Consider the following 14,278-nt stretch of genomic DNA (forward strand, 5'->3'; position numbering starts at 1 on the left):
CAGCAGTTTGTAAAACTTTCACTCGGGCTCTGGATGTCACCTGGCCGCAGTTAAACCACAGGTTCAGCGAAACTGACACTGAGTTTGATGACTCTGACGCACGGTGGTCTGGATGGAGTCGTAGAAAACTAGTTTCATTTACAAGGAAAGAGTAAAGAAACTACACAGTGAGTGAAATTAAGTGATCCCCTGCTGAATTTGTAAGAGAAATGAAAATTTTTTTATGGCAGCTTATGTTAACATCTCAGGAGAGATTTTGGCCCAATAAGACCTCGAGGTGCCGCAAGATTTCAGTCCATTACAGCATATTGTGTTGCTAATGGTGTTTTTGACTTCTGGTCCCAGCTGGCTTTAGATCTTTCACAAGCTGCTTTTGTGTAGGTTTGGCTTGATTCACCACTTCCACGTGGAAGTGCTCTTGTAACGTATTTTAGCTTCTGAAAACCAGTTATGTTTCTGTGGAACAGCTTGTTCCAAAAACTTTAGTAATAAAGTTCTTTAGCCCTTTGTTACCTGCATTTCCATCGTGGGCTGAAGCCCCGTGAAGATTAAAGACATGAAATAGCTGATCTTTTAAAAAAAACACTAATCTTTTTGGTATTTTATTCATGCAGCAATACAGAACTATTATGGCCAGAGGAAAAAATAATGTAAATGTTAAAACGCTTGGGGAAACCACTACCATAGTGGAAACATTTAGCAATCTCTCGCTTTAATTTCCCTTAGATGCTTATTCCTTAGCTGCAAATGTCTACGAGGGCAAGTGAAACCACAAGTAACCAGACGCGTGGAAATAACTGTTGGAAAGATTCACCTTTGCAAATATCCAACACCAGCAGATGCATTTCTACTGTAGGAAGCTGTGCATGGTGAGATGGCATGAAGTGTTTAATTGAATGAAATCCATCCATCCATCCTCTTCTGCTTATCCAATTCAGGGTTGCGGGGGGGCTGGAGCCTATCCCAGCTTAGGGCGAGAGCTGCGATACACCACGGGCAGGTCACCAGTCTGTTGCAGAGCTATTGAATAAAATATATGACCTAAAAAAGTTTTTAAAAAATAAAGAAAATGCATTTTTATGCGATTTTACTATTAATATGTTTTAATAATATTTTGTGTATTTAATTATCTGGGCTGTATTTGAATTTTTTTTTTAAAGAAAAGAAAAAAAAGGAACCAGAAGATGCTGAACCAAGACCAACTTCTTGGGTGGTGGCTATTGCACTGTTTCCCTGCAACCAAACCACAAACACCTTATCTGAAAATATTGGTGTCTGCAAATTCTGAGAAAATAATAACAATAACGTCAACTTTAAACATAGCGAATAGTAGAAAATAGCACCTTAACAGTTTTATTTACAAGTCAATTCAATATGGGATATAGAACTTTGTTAGTGTTGCTACACAAAGAAAAACCCTAACTTTTTTTTTTGTTTTTGTAATTAATTGTACAGTGCAGCCTGAGTCGGTTCCTGGCTATTGTTTGTTAATTTCCCACTTATCTGATTTCTTTGTTCCTCCTAACGTCAGTCACGATGTGGTCAACGGACCAAAAAAAAAAAAGAAAGAAAGAAAATTCAGTATGACCGGGAAATAGGTTGAATAAACAAATAACAAACTGGGTTATATGTTGGTTTGTTCAAGGTTCCTGTCAGTTAATGATTAACATCACTCTGCTCAGTAGCTCTGCATGAATCTGTGATCACATTCTCATGACTGAAAACGATCACATCTCTCTGACTTACATTTTTTCTTTTTAAAAATACAAAAAACCTTTAAACAACATCCCTCCATCTTGAGACAACGATGCCTTTAAAAGCCTTAAAAAACTGAACAGATTTCTTGCTTGTTATTTGGATAGAGGTGCATTTACAATGCAAGCGTATGCAGTGACCTGAAAAAGACCCACTGGTGACAGACATTAACAAAGCAAGAATGGGAAAGTGTTATGACATAAGGACACAATACAGTATCTGTGCTTTGAGCCCCGAGAGCTGCACCAAAAGACCCAAACAATTAACCTCTGAATTATTCACCTGACCTCTCAGGCCACCGAGCCACTCCCCATCTCCTCTTACATGATAAAACACTGACATTATGACTGACCTTTTAAACCTGATAAGATTCTCATTGTAGCATAAAGACTCAGATGTTTTAACATTAAAGACCTTCAACATGTGACAAAATGGATTTTCATGCGTGATAAATGCATTTGCGTAAGGCTGGACATTACTGAGACCTCACGTGACCTCAGTCAAAGTTTAGTCGGGGCAGCTGACGTTCAATCACAAGTTTCACATCTCGTAGCATTTTCTGATTAACCAAACAGCTTCAGTTTTCTCTTCACACAGAATCAGTTTGTAAAGGTTTTTTTTTTTAAATCACTTCTGTTCATGACCAGCTTGACTAACTATGTTTTGACACCGATTGCTAGCATCATCAGACTGTTTATAGACACACTTCTTTGGCTCAGACAGAAATTTTTTCAGCAACTTCTAAACAATTCGTGAAATGTTTCAACAACATTTTCTCATCACTGTCAAATATAGACTTTATCCAACACTTTCATACATCATATATTAACAAAACTCACCAAAGCTTCAGATCGTCTTTGTTGATATTCACATGTTCTCATAAAAGTTGTTAAATCGGGCGACTGTGAGGTGGTAATGGCGGGGATGTGATGCAATTTTACGTTGGACGCAACATTAACACTAATTGCTCATTTGTTTTGGGGGAACAGAGAGCACAGCAGACCTGATTTTGTGCACGCACACAGGAGTACGAAAAGAAAGAGAGATGGAGAGTTTATTTTCCACTTCATTATAATGAGAAAAATGTATTGATACCAACAGAAAAGCATCGACTAATACTTAACCTTGTTTACACACAGCAGTGAATGATTAAGCCTACTTTGCTAAGTAGAGTATCAAAGGATAACACAAATAAAACAGTATGAAACCGTAACTTCTGCATGTTCCTTTTTTAAATGTTTTTTTATAGTTTTTTCAATATGTTTTATATGTAAAAACAGTTCACATGAACAGTGGACCAGCAGGGGAGTCATCTTAAGTCGAGCATGCCACAAGACAGTTGCAAATATTAGCGTGTCAGCGCCGTGTATTTGAAAACATAGACAAACAACATTACATCTCTTTATCATCAGCATTTAGCTAAACTACAGAGTCACGTAGTCATGCCATCTTTCCTGTTTCACATTTGAGTCAAAATTGTTATTAGCACCAGAATTAACGGGATCACTGTGGCCCTCTGGATTATTTTTCATCTCTAATAAAAAGATGGAGCAAACAAAGCATTGTTGTAGTCTCGTGACATCTGTGTAAGTGAAGAGAGACACTGAATAAAGCCTGAGCCCATTCACTCATTTAAACTGTGAATGGCTAAATGGCTCTTTTCCTACACAACAGAAGACTAGAGTTAGGTCATAAACTAAACGCACTTAACTTGGTTACATAAGTAAATTGCAATATAACTGCAACTACAGATGGATTGGGCAACCGGTATGAAAAGAGTAAACATTTAGAATCTGTGACAATTTTTAAGTGGCCAGTCGGAGGAAGAACCCGGGGGTTACAAAATAGGCCTGATTATACAGAAGTAGATGTGAAATTAACCGTAAGTCTCACCACGTGTATGACCTTAACAAATCCTTTCCCAATGAAGTCTTATTTGATACAAACTGATGTTTGGTTTGTGATTAGTGGTTTCATGGAGAGCAAAATAAACAATAAAGCCCGATATGCTTTAAAAGTGGGATCATCTTGTGACTGATTGTCATCTCTCTTTTCAAAACACCAAGATGACTTTGACTAAAATACTTAGTTCAGAACATTGGGTCAGATAACTGAGGCCAATGCAGAAGACCTTAAACCTCTTTCTTTATCTGAAGGCCAGCAGCTGGCAATAGCTGTTGTTGCAAAAACACTTCCAGCCCAATAAAAAGTCTATGAGAAAACGTCTTTCTGTCTTGAAATCCATAAATACTTTCCTGTTAAGTTTATGGGCTCTGTCACTCATTTTTGGCCACAATGTATAAAACAATAATAATATCCATCCATCCATCTTCTTCCGCTTATCTGGGGCCGGGTTGCGGGGGCCACAGCCCGAGCAGAGAAGCCCAGACATCCCTCTCCCCAGCCACCTCTTCCATCTTGTCCGGGGGAACACCAAGGCGTTCCCAGGCCAGCAGAGTGATATAATCTCTCCGGCGTGTCCTGAATCTGCCCCGGGGCCTCCTCTCAGTAGGAGATGCCCGGAACACCTCACCTAGGAGGCGCCCGGGAGGCATCCTTGTCAGATGCCCGAACCACCTCCACTGGCTCCTTTCGATGTGGAGGAGCAGCGGCTCTACTCTGAGCCCCTCCCGGATGGAGAAACTTCTCAGAAATTCTGCCCATAAAATTATGAACAGAATCAGTGACAAAGGGCAGTCCTGGCGGAGCCCATTACCCACCGGGAACAAGTCCAACTTATTGCCAGCTATGCAGACCAAGCTCTTGCAATGGTTGTATAGGGAGTATGGGGTCCAGACACCCCATAATAATATGTCCATCTTTTAAATCTTTGTACTACTGTGTTAGCTGTGGTATACTATGAAACCAGCTCATTGGATAACAGCTTGTCAATCACAATTCGTTAGCCAATGAGCGTGCAATTTGACAGTCAGGCCCATCCTTCCTTGTCATATTTTTTGGGTATGGCAGCCTTCAAAGATGTCAAAAACCAGTGGATAACATCGCACTAACTACATCCATCTTTTACACCATTTATGGTTTGAAATCAAAATGAAAGCGAGACCGACCATTGAACTGAGAAATCAGCCTGTTTTATACAAACAAATTCAGAAAGAGGCAGCGAGCTTGCCTCATGCTGATCAAAGCTTTTTTTTAAGTTTCCTTTCCATGTAAGTGGTTACACCCTAAAACATCAGGCAGGCTTACTGTTCAGTGTTGAAAAGTGTTTAAATGCTTTCGTTTTTATCTTGTATGCAGTATCAATCAAAACCACACTTTAGTTTATCTTCATTCAAAAACTGAGACAGGATGGCTGAAATCCAGACAATCCAACAGTCCATTTCTAAACCAACACAACAGTCCTGGTACAATGTAAACAAAATGTTAATGTGCCTGCTGTAAAAACTCCTTTTTAGTTGTTTGTTTTTTAAATGGGAACTCCATCCATTGAGCCAAATGTTGTTAATTTGGCCTTGCAGTTGTTGAGATGTTTCTGGGTGAATTTGGGAGATTCAGGTGGTAATTTATAGGGCTTAACGTCCAGTTACTTTTTTGCTACGCCTCTGTGTTTTGAACATACACCTCCTCAAAGTCACAATTAACACTTTAAACACCTCAGTGTTTGGCTGGGAATAGAAAAGTAATGCTTCTGCACCGTAAACACAGGATGACTTCCTCGCAGTCTTCCGCTCTAGATGATGAAGAAATTACTCATCACTGACATCAGTGCTAAAACCGCAAAATGTGCTGACACACAATGTACAGCCATATCTTCTCAAATGATCAGTGTCACTACAGTTCCCAAGAACAAGAAACAATTCTTATTATACCAGGTGGTTTCTTTCTGAAACCAAAGAGGACTAAACTCGGGATCTGACAGCTGAGCAGTGCTGCGTGCTCAGACACCGTCTACAAAACAACAAACACACTCTTACGAGGAGCGCGCTGATAGAAAGTTGCCTCCTGAAACAATTTTCGGGAAACAGCTTTTTGCTAAACCGACACAACACAGAAGTAACCCATTGTTGTGGAAGCTTTCACGATGACTGCTACTGCAGTGAGGAGGGGAAAAGAAAGCGAAGCCGATATTTTCCCTTTCGACACCCAAGAATGCCAAACTTTTCTCTCCCACCAAAATCTTTCCGTTACTTTTTTGGGTTGCTTTTCCCTGGAGAGCGCAAAGGCAGAAGCAGTGGAGAGACAGCTCTCGCCTGTTCACTGCAGCTTCCCGTTCAGCTATCTCGCCTTTCTTCTCCATCTCTTCCCCCAACTTCATCTCGACACTCCCCCACCCTCCAGCGTCTCCTTGACTCCCAGACAAGGTCAGCAATACTTGAGCAGCGACGCGGTACTTACCGTGCGTCCTGGCTTGGTGGAGGTGCAGTCTGAGCTGTGGCTTCCCTGCCTCTTCGACAGTGAAAAGTATCCCAACTACGTGAAGGATTGAGAGCTAATGTTTTCCTCCTGTCCACCAACTCGCTCCTGCCTCATTCCCCTCCTTCTCGTACGCTCTCCCCTCCTCTACTTCCGTCTCCATACACTCCTCTGCGAGGGCGCACTGTTTATTCGCTCAGATTCAACTCACCAAAACACGGAAATTTACTATGACAGAAAGTTCTGAACGGAGAAGAGGCAAAGCAGCAGACTGGTCACGTTGTGTGAAAATTTAGTCAATCGTTGTGGCCCAATTGTGACCTCTAGTTGGCGAGCCTGAAACAAAACTTTTAAAAAGAAAACAGGATACCGGTTTCCTAAAAACCCACTTCTTCTAGAGGCAAAGGCAATTTAATGGTTTTCTATATGAATCTATAGGCAGCAAAACGGTGTCACACCCCCGAATAAAGGCTAAGGGACCAGGAACCAGGAAAAGAAAAAGCCAAAACACAGTAGAGTGTAAAACAATAAAGTTTTATTGACAATGACTCAACTACTCAAAGAAACACACCGCTATTTCAACCAAACAAGAGACCCACAACCTAAAATATCCTGCTAAAAAAAAGGAAATGATTCTCCAAGTAAAAGGGAAACAGTCCTGCTGCAAGAAGAGACTAGCTATTCACTATGCTTGTGTAGTCATCCAGGTCATGGTTGACTAGCTAGTCACTAGTTTCAGACATACCCTGTAAGCCAACGCTACAAGGTGACCGACTCACTGACTGAGCAGCTGTTCGCCAGCTTTTATTCTGCTGGGTGGCTGAATGAAGCCAGCTGTGCACTCCTGAGCTCCTCCAGAGAAACAGGTGGCAGCTGTGTTCAGGAAGAGATCGGGTACACCCTCCCAACACAGGCCTGCCTGCTGGACTGTAAGAACCAAAACTCAAATGAAATTCATCTTTCAAAGAAAAAACAAATATATATTCAAAAATGTTATTTTATATCAGTGTTTATAAGTCAAAAAAGAAAGAAAGAAATAACACGTCTCTTTAATGCTGTTTTATAAGAATCACAGTCACTGGCTGCATGCACATAGTAGCTTGTTTAAGTGGTCGCAACTGATTCTTTTCTTTAAGGACGAGTGCTCTCATTTTAATCTTTATTGAGATATACTTTGTAAAAAATAAATGCTAATAATAATCTCCCCAAACCTCAGCTGACACCTTTCAAATGCTAAAGGGGTTTGAATAACTTTAACTGAAGGAGAGTTCAGTTAAAGTTCAAGAAGGAAGTGGTGGGAGGACTAGCCTCTTTAAACTGCACACCTGTGACGCTCATTTCCAGACCTGTTTTTATTCTTGATGTGTAGAGTATCTTTGCCTGATTCAAAGTTCAAAATAATCCTTATTTATTACCTGGCTGCTCCAGACTGCTTTCCGTTTAAGCCAACACTCTGACTTGCTGCAACTTGCAAACACAAGGTTTGAACAGCAGGTGGGTGGAGCTTCACGGCCTGAGATGAAGATTCAAATATCTCCTTCTGTTTATTTACTGTGATACAAAGTGAAGAGTAGGAAAACGTGAAACTGAACTTTTAGAGCAGAAACAAAAACATCTTTATTTTATCATATTTGATAAAAGCACCCACATAGGCAATAAGGAACAACATGTCAGATGCATTTTAAATGTTTGTCTTTTTAAGGAAAGGCACGTTTTCTCACAGGTTGCTAAACTTATCTGACGTGTAGCTCCTAGTAAAACAGTGACACATTTAACTGTTAAAATACAGCTTTTATTCCAGATTTGCCAGCTTTAACAGTTCTTTTACTTTTATTCTGCTGCAGCTGTGGTAAAGAATGTTTCATTTTTTTCATTGTACAAAGTAAAAGCTGACCAGGTTTTCTATTAGAAAACTCGTATTTGTTAAACTGGTGCTAAATGTAGTGTAAAAATGGCAAACGCTATCCGAGTAGTTAAATTGTCTTTCACTTTCTTTAGCTGCTGCACAAATCTGTTTAGTACATTATTGAAATCTTCAGGATGTCTTGACAGTTTTTCAAAGTCTCTTCTTTCTTACACCTTCATTTCCTGAAACTGGCATTTACGACTTTGTTTCCTTTTGTTTTTACACCACTGACATGTTCCTTTCTTTTTCATCTCAGTTTTGTTTGGTTGAAAGTTTCTGCAGCATTTCTCACAGCTCCCTGTCTGAGGTTTCAGTTTCCTGAATACCAAAGGAGGAAACCACTACTGCTTAAAGCCTAAAGTCTAACGCAACTCCAGAAAACTCAGAGAAAGGTTGCAATGTTCAGCAGCTGCAACTAAATGATTTTTATCAGTAATTGATTATTATAAAGGTGAAACGTGCCACAGTGATGACTGCATAGAGTATATGTACCAGTAGGAAAGGTTGAGGACAACATTTTATAAGAATGTATAAAACAAAGAAATTAAATGTTGCCATATATTGTAATCTAACAACGTATTAACACTGTTGTGTTCGTGTGTGCTTCTGTGAACTGAGATCTCTACTGCAACAACCTTCTCACATTTTGGCTTTTTTATGGAATTCAGGCTTTCACGTCACTTCTCGTCATAGACCGCCATGCACAATGCTGAAAACAGCATTGTGCATGGCCACAAGGTGTCGCTAAAAACATATTTTTAAAAAGCACCTTCATGTTCAAAGTTTCATATGTTTTATTCTTCATTTGTTTTCAGTAATCATCCTTTTCAGATGGCTCGCCTTTACTTTACACACATAAATTATTATTAAAAACATAAAAATCCATCAGCAGTCAGTGACTGCAGCCGGGAAATTCTTAACCACTTTGGTCATGGTCTTCCTCTAATTCTTCTTTGTCTTCTTACTCTTTTCCAGGAGTGAACACGTCATTCAAATAAATCATTTGGACACATTTGAGTGGTTAAATGTCTCTTTAGGTACTTTTTTTTACTAGTAGCTTGCCACAAAAGACAAAATGTGTTCCCATTTCTTTAGTTGAATCTGATCAAAATGCCAAAGATAGTTTGACAGGAATACATTAGTATTTTTACACCAACAAGGTGATTCCCAAATAGCTATTCACAGAACATTGTGTGTCCTTGAAAAATATTTAATGAAACAAGTGAGTGGCATATTAAAGAAGTGGCAGGGCTAAAAGTAGCTGATGAATAGTATCTGAAAGTCAGGTCCTTGAGAAATAGGGAGAAAATCCAACAAGGACAAGTTACAGAACCTGAGAGATGCATCAGGCCTTCAGTTGATCCATGTACAGTTCACTGTAGCATCATCAGAAGGGGTCTCAGTGGAAGTGTGGCTGTGAAGAAGCTATTTCTAAGGAAGGGAAATGGGGAAAAAAGACCGGGTACACCAAATTATACAAGAACTCAACTGAAAATCAGTGGCGACTCATATTGTGGAGTGACAAATTATGAATGCAGAGAAGTACACTGAAAAAGGAGACTGGCTATTTCTTGCAAGTTGTCTTGTGTTTTAAAGTTAAGTGTTAATTTACCTCAGTTGTTTAAGTTGCTGCCAAAGAAAATCATTTGTGCAACCAATGTCCACTAGTGAATTAAGTAAATCCAACATGTTCTTTTTTTCAGTGTATGGTCAGAATTTTAATACTATCACTACTATCAGGAAAGCAAATGATGGACCTTACAATGGCTACATTTTTCAGCTTGACACAATGAAAGAATAAATAATAAAGGTTCATGTTGTTCAGTTCCTCGAATTATAGAAACAGAAACATGTGCGAGCTTCTTCACAACCCTGTGAGGAGGGCTAGGTAAGTTAAATAAAAATTTGAAGGAAGTTTAAATTAATCAAATGAATAATGTGGCTCTTCATGTACTTCCAGGTTTTTCTCTAAAGAGAGATTTGTGTTACCATTACACATCGTACAGTGGAGAAGATTATAAAAGGATTGGTGACAAAACACTTTATTTCTTCATCACGTCCTCTAAAGTCTGGAGAACTTTTGTTTTTTATGTTTAGAGTATGATCCAAAATAAAACAGAAATAAGAAAAAAGTACACACAAATTAAACAAAAAAACAAATAAAAGAAAATGTATTTAGAATATACTAAACACCTCTAAATTCTACGTGCAAACATGATTACCATACAATGAAATGAACATATTGGTTTGTTTGTTTGTTTTTGTTTCTCAAATATATTCAATGTAACAAAGCCAAAGAGGTGTCTTTGCAGTATTTCCATGGATGAATGAGCAATATGTGATTCTCTGTTGAAGACAAGTTTAACTTACAGTGAGATGCAGGAAATCATGCATATCTTTGCTAAAACAAGACTTGTTTAAGGTTAACATGAGGAAATAAAATGGAGTGATAGTGTACAGGCATCAGTATACAATCCTCTGAAAACAAACTAATCCAAACAACATCTGATTAAAGGTTGAAAAAAAGGCTACAAGTTACTGTCAGAAGGATGGAGGAAGGCAACAGTTTTAAAAGATGTTCAAGAACTAGAAGACCTAAAGGTGGGAAAAGAAGGAGTGCAAAGAGCCTGAAAACAGGTTCAGATAAGCTGTCAGATGGGCCAGAAACATTTTCCAGCCTGATCTCAGCGGAGAAAACAAAAAAAGTTTTCTGTCACTAATTACAAGTAAATGCAGAGAATTTAATCCTTTCACTGCAGTTTTCACATTTTACAAATCCATCCAGTGAACTGAATTAGATCCTGTATGGGTGTAGCTGCATGCCTGAAGGCCTTTATTATGTATATACACAATTCTGAGCCTCATTTTTACTTAGAATCATTCGATTAGAATCATTCTCATTTCCTTCACTATTTTCACACCAGCACGTTAGGCTGCATTCACCACGGTTTGACCACTAGATGGTGCTCTGCCCTCAATAATTGCATTTACATACAATGTCAACAAAAAAGTAATTCAAGATTAAAGTAATACATTTACACACGTGGTTCTATTTACCAGCATCTTTTCGTTAAAAAAAAACGTGTAAAAACTAAATTTTAAAACGTTTTATGTATTTTCTCAAAATGCTAAGAGGCATGTGTGTTTCAGAGATTAATCCTTTCATTGTCTTTGGTGTTGTATCTTATCCACCGGTGAGTGTGTCTAGTTTGGCATTCTATTCACTTGTGACCCAAGGTTTTTCTTCTTGCCTTAAATATTCAGTTTGCACAGCTCACAGCACACAGAGGAGTGTTAATAGCATTACTAGAGACAGTAGAAAACATTAACATGCATTGTATTTCAAATCAGTGACACTACTTACCCCTTCTAATCTCGTTAAACTGATTTCATTAACTGTCACATTGTGCATACTGCGATTACAAAGGTTCTGTAGACTAAATCATTGACTTTAAACACATTTCTCTGTATTCTACTTATTTTGATACTGCTTCAGCATTTGTATTTTAATTCGACGTGTCATACGGGTAAACACAATTAAGACAGTTGATACTTTTATGACTCAGTTTGGGTTTTTCTGTGCCATAGAGTAGCTAAATATACAACTTAACTGGTATTTTCTTCAATAAAAATGAAGTTAAAGACCACGTTAATTACTTTGTAACACTGTTTATCTTTTTTCACAATAATTAAGTTTTTTATATATATATATATGTATATGTAATCGTTGTGGGAAAATATCATAAAAGGTGATTATTGGATGACTTGTGTATTTAAAATTTGTTTATCGTGAATGTTTATCATTCATGCGTTGATTTTCGTCTGCTCCCACACGGTCCACCTTTAAAAGAAATTTCGTCAGTCGACCTTAAAAAAATGAAACTGTTGGGGCTCGGCCCAAGTTTTAGTGACGTAAACGCTTCCGATTGGGTGATATTTATATGTAAATTTGGAGGCGGGCTTGTGGAAACGAGTAGGTGACGTCAGTTCGCCTGTTGGCAGAGAGCGAAACAAACATGGCGATGGATTCGAGTGGCTGGGGATTTACGTTAACTTTATTCGTGTTTTCATACGTTTTTGCGACGAGGCTGGTTGAAGCTTCGGTTTCAGACTCGAGGGAAACCACGCGGATACTCGGCATGAGGCTAGAGAAGAGCGACAAGCCAGCCGAGACCACCGAAAGGGGAGATATTCAGGTGACCGAGGGGAGCGACATCTCCTTAAGGGTCTACGGGCTCCACTTGTTCCCCAACAGCTCGGATATCATCGGGTTCGGTAAACTGTTCGTCAGTAATAAAGAAGATGATGATTTCTCAGATAAATGGTTAAACAGGACTTGTCCCAAAGATCAGAATGATATTGATGTTAGGGGACCCATGAAGGTAAACGACGAAAACACCTCAGGGACAGTCTCCCTCAGCATCAAGCAGCTCCGTAAGAATGAGATGGTGAAAGTGTTCGGCTTGTGCGTCCTGGACGCCCGGGATCAGAAGTGGTACCTGATGGACGAAGAAGACGGCAGGCTGCGCGTGGTGGAAGCGAAGAAGTCCCTCCTGCCCATTTGGCTGCAGATTATCCTCATCTGCTTCCTGCTGGTGCTGTCCGGTATGTTCAGCGGGCTCAACCTGGGACTGATGGCGCTGGATCCGATGGAATTGCGCATCGTGCAGAACTGCGGCACAGAGAAGGAGAAGAAGTACGCGCGGAAGATCGAGCCCATTCGTAGGAAGGGCAACTACCTGTTGTGCTCACTGCTGCTCGGTAATGTCCTGGTCAACACTACGCTCACCATCCTCCTGGACGACCTCACCAAGTCCGGGGTCGGAGCAGTCGTCGCCTCCACTGTCGGCATCGTAATATTTGGCGAGATTGTCCCCCAGGCTCTTTGCTCCCGACACGGATTAGCAGTCGGGGCGAACACCATCGTCCTCACCAAGCTGTTCATGCTGTTGACTTTCCCTCTGTCCTGGCCCATTAGCAAACTCCTCGACTGCGTGCTGGGCCAGGAGATCGGCACCGTGTACAACAGAGAGAAGCTAGTGGAGATGTTAAAAGTCACCGAGCCCTACAATGACCTGGTGAAAGAGGAGCTGAACATGATCCAAGGAGCGCTGGAGCTCCGGACTAAAACAGTGGAGGATGTCATGACGCCAATCAACAACTGCTTCATGATCCACAGCGACGCTGTGTTGGACTTCAACACCATGTCCGAGATCATGGAGAGCGGCTACACCAGGATACCCGTGTACGAAGACGAGCGCTCCAACATCGTGGACATCCTCTTCGTCAAGGATCTGGCCTTCGTGGACCCAGACGACTGCACCACCTTGAAGACCATCACCAAATTCTACAACCATCCGGTCCACTTCGTCTTCCACGACACCAAGCTGGACGCCATGCTGGAGGAGTTCAAAAAAGGTTTGTGGAAATCTTGGTGCTGGTGATATGGTGTGATAACACAGGAGTGAAACCTGTGATTTGGTTCAGCAGTGTACGGTGCCAGCAAATGTTTCTGGTACAGCTTCATCCACTTCTTAGGTGCATGGAGGAGACGATGAAGTAATCAGAGCTCCAGCAATGTTTTCGCTTATAAGACCTCTGAAAGCCACATGCTGAAAAATGCAGTAGTCAAGCTGGTGTTTTGGCATCTTCAAGTCAAAGTCAGGGGAATCTGTACCCACAGAGTCAGGGGTTAAGTTTGCTCTCAAAAATATGACTGGTCGTTTTTTCAACTCTTTTCAGTAGAAGTGTGACACTGGTTATTTAAACCTTTCCCTTTATCAAATCGCTTAATTTAAGAGTAAATGAAAGTTTAATTCCTGAGATGTATCCTACCTGCACCACAACTCCTGCATGTGGGTCAAGTATTTTGTCTAGAGATGGTCTCTCAGTGGTAGATGCCCTTTTTCTTGAAAAACGTATTCGTTCAAGTTTATCAAAGTGTCGTCTTAATCATTTGCTATATCTGTCTAACAGAAGGTTGTTGTGAGGTTCCATAAGTAGGTTTATTTCCCGAAGTAGTTGTAGTTCTATTGATCACTTGACAGACAGAAAGTTCTCTGTTGAAAGCTAGGCAGGTTTGTGTTTTGAGATACCATAACACTTCCCAGTTTTACTTCTCTCTTTTGCCTCACACACACACACACACACACACACACACACACACACACACACACACACACACACACACACGCAGGCTCACGTGTTCACACTCGCTCTCAGGACGATTTACAAACACTGACG

General features: G+C 40.2%; 2 protein-coding genes across 2 annotated transcripts in view; one reads left to right on the top strand and one right to left on the bottom strand.

Annotated features, from left to right (window-relative positions):
* The window catches only part of LOC309718560 (phospholipid-transporting ATPase ID-like), a 45,761-nt gene extending 39,258 nt beyond the window's left edge, over positions 1-6,503 (bottom strand). The window contains exon 1 of the mRNA XM_082553933.1: positions 6,112-6,503. The gene's annotated coding sequence lies outside the window, so the exon portion shown is untranslated. The remainder of the gene's footprint in view (positions 1-6,111) is intronic.
* A 5,475-nt stretch (positions 6,504-11,978) lies between these two features.
* LOC309719004 (metal transporter CNNM4) overlaps positions 11,979-14,278 on the top strand; it is a 52,685-nt gene continuing 50,385 nt past the window's right edge. Inside the window, exon 1 of the mRNA XM_082554723.1 lies at positions 11,979-13,453. Within this exon, the coding sequence (XP_082410849.1) occupies positions 12,052-13,453 (1,402 nt within the window). The 5' untranslated portion in view covers positions 11,979-12,051. The remainder of the gene's footprint in view (positions 13,454-14,278) is intronic.

This window comes from Aulonocara stuartgranti, assembly GCF_965226115.1.
Source record: "Aulonocara stuartgranti genome assembly, chromosome: 12".
Classification (NCBI taxonomy): domain Eukaryota; kingdom Metazoa; phylum Chordata; class Actinopteri; order Cichliformes; family Cichlidae; genus Aulonocara; species Aulonocara stuartgranti.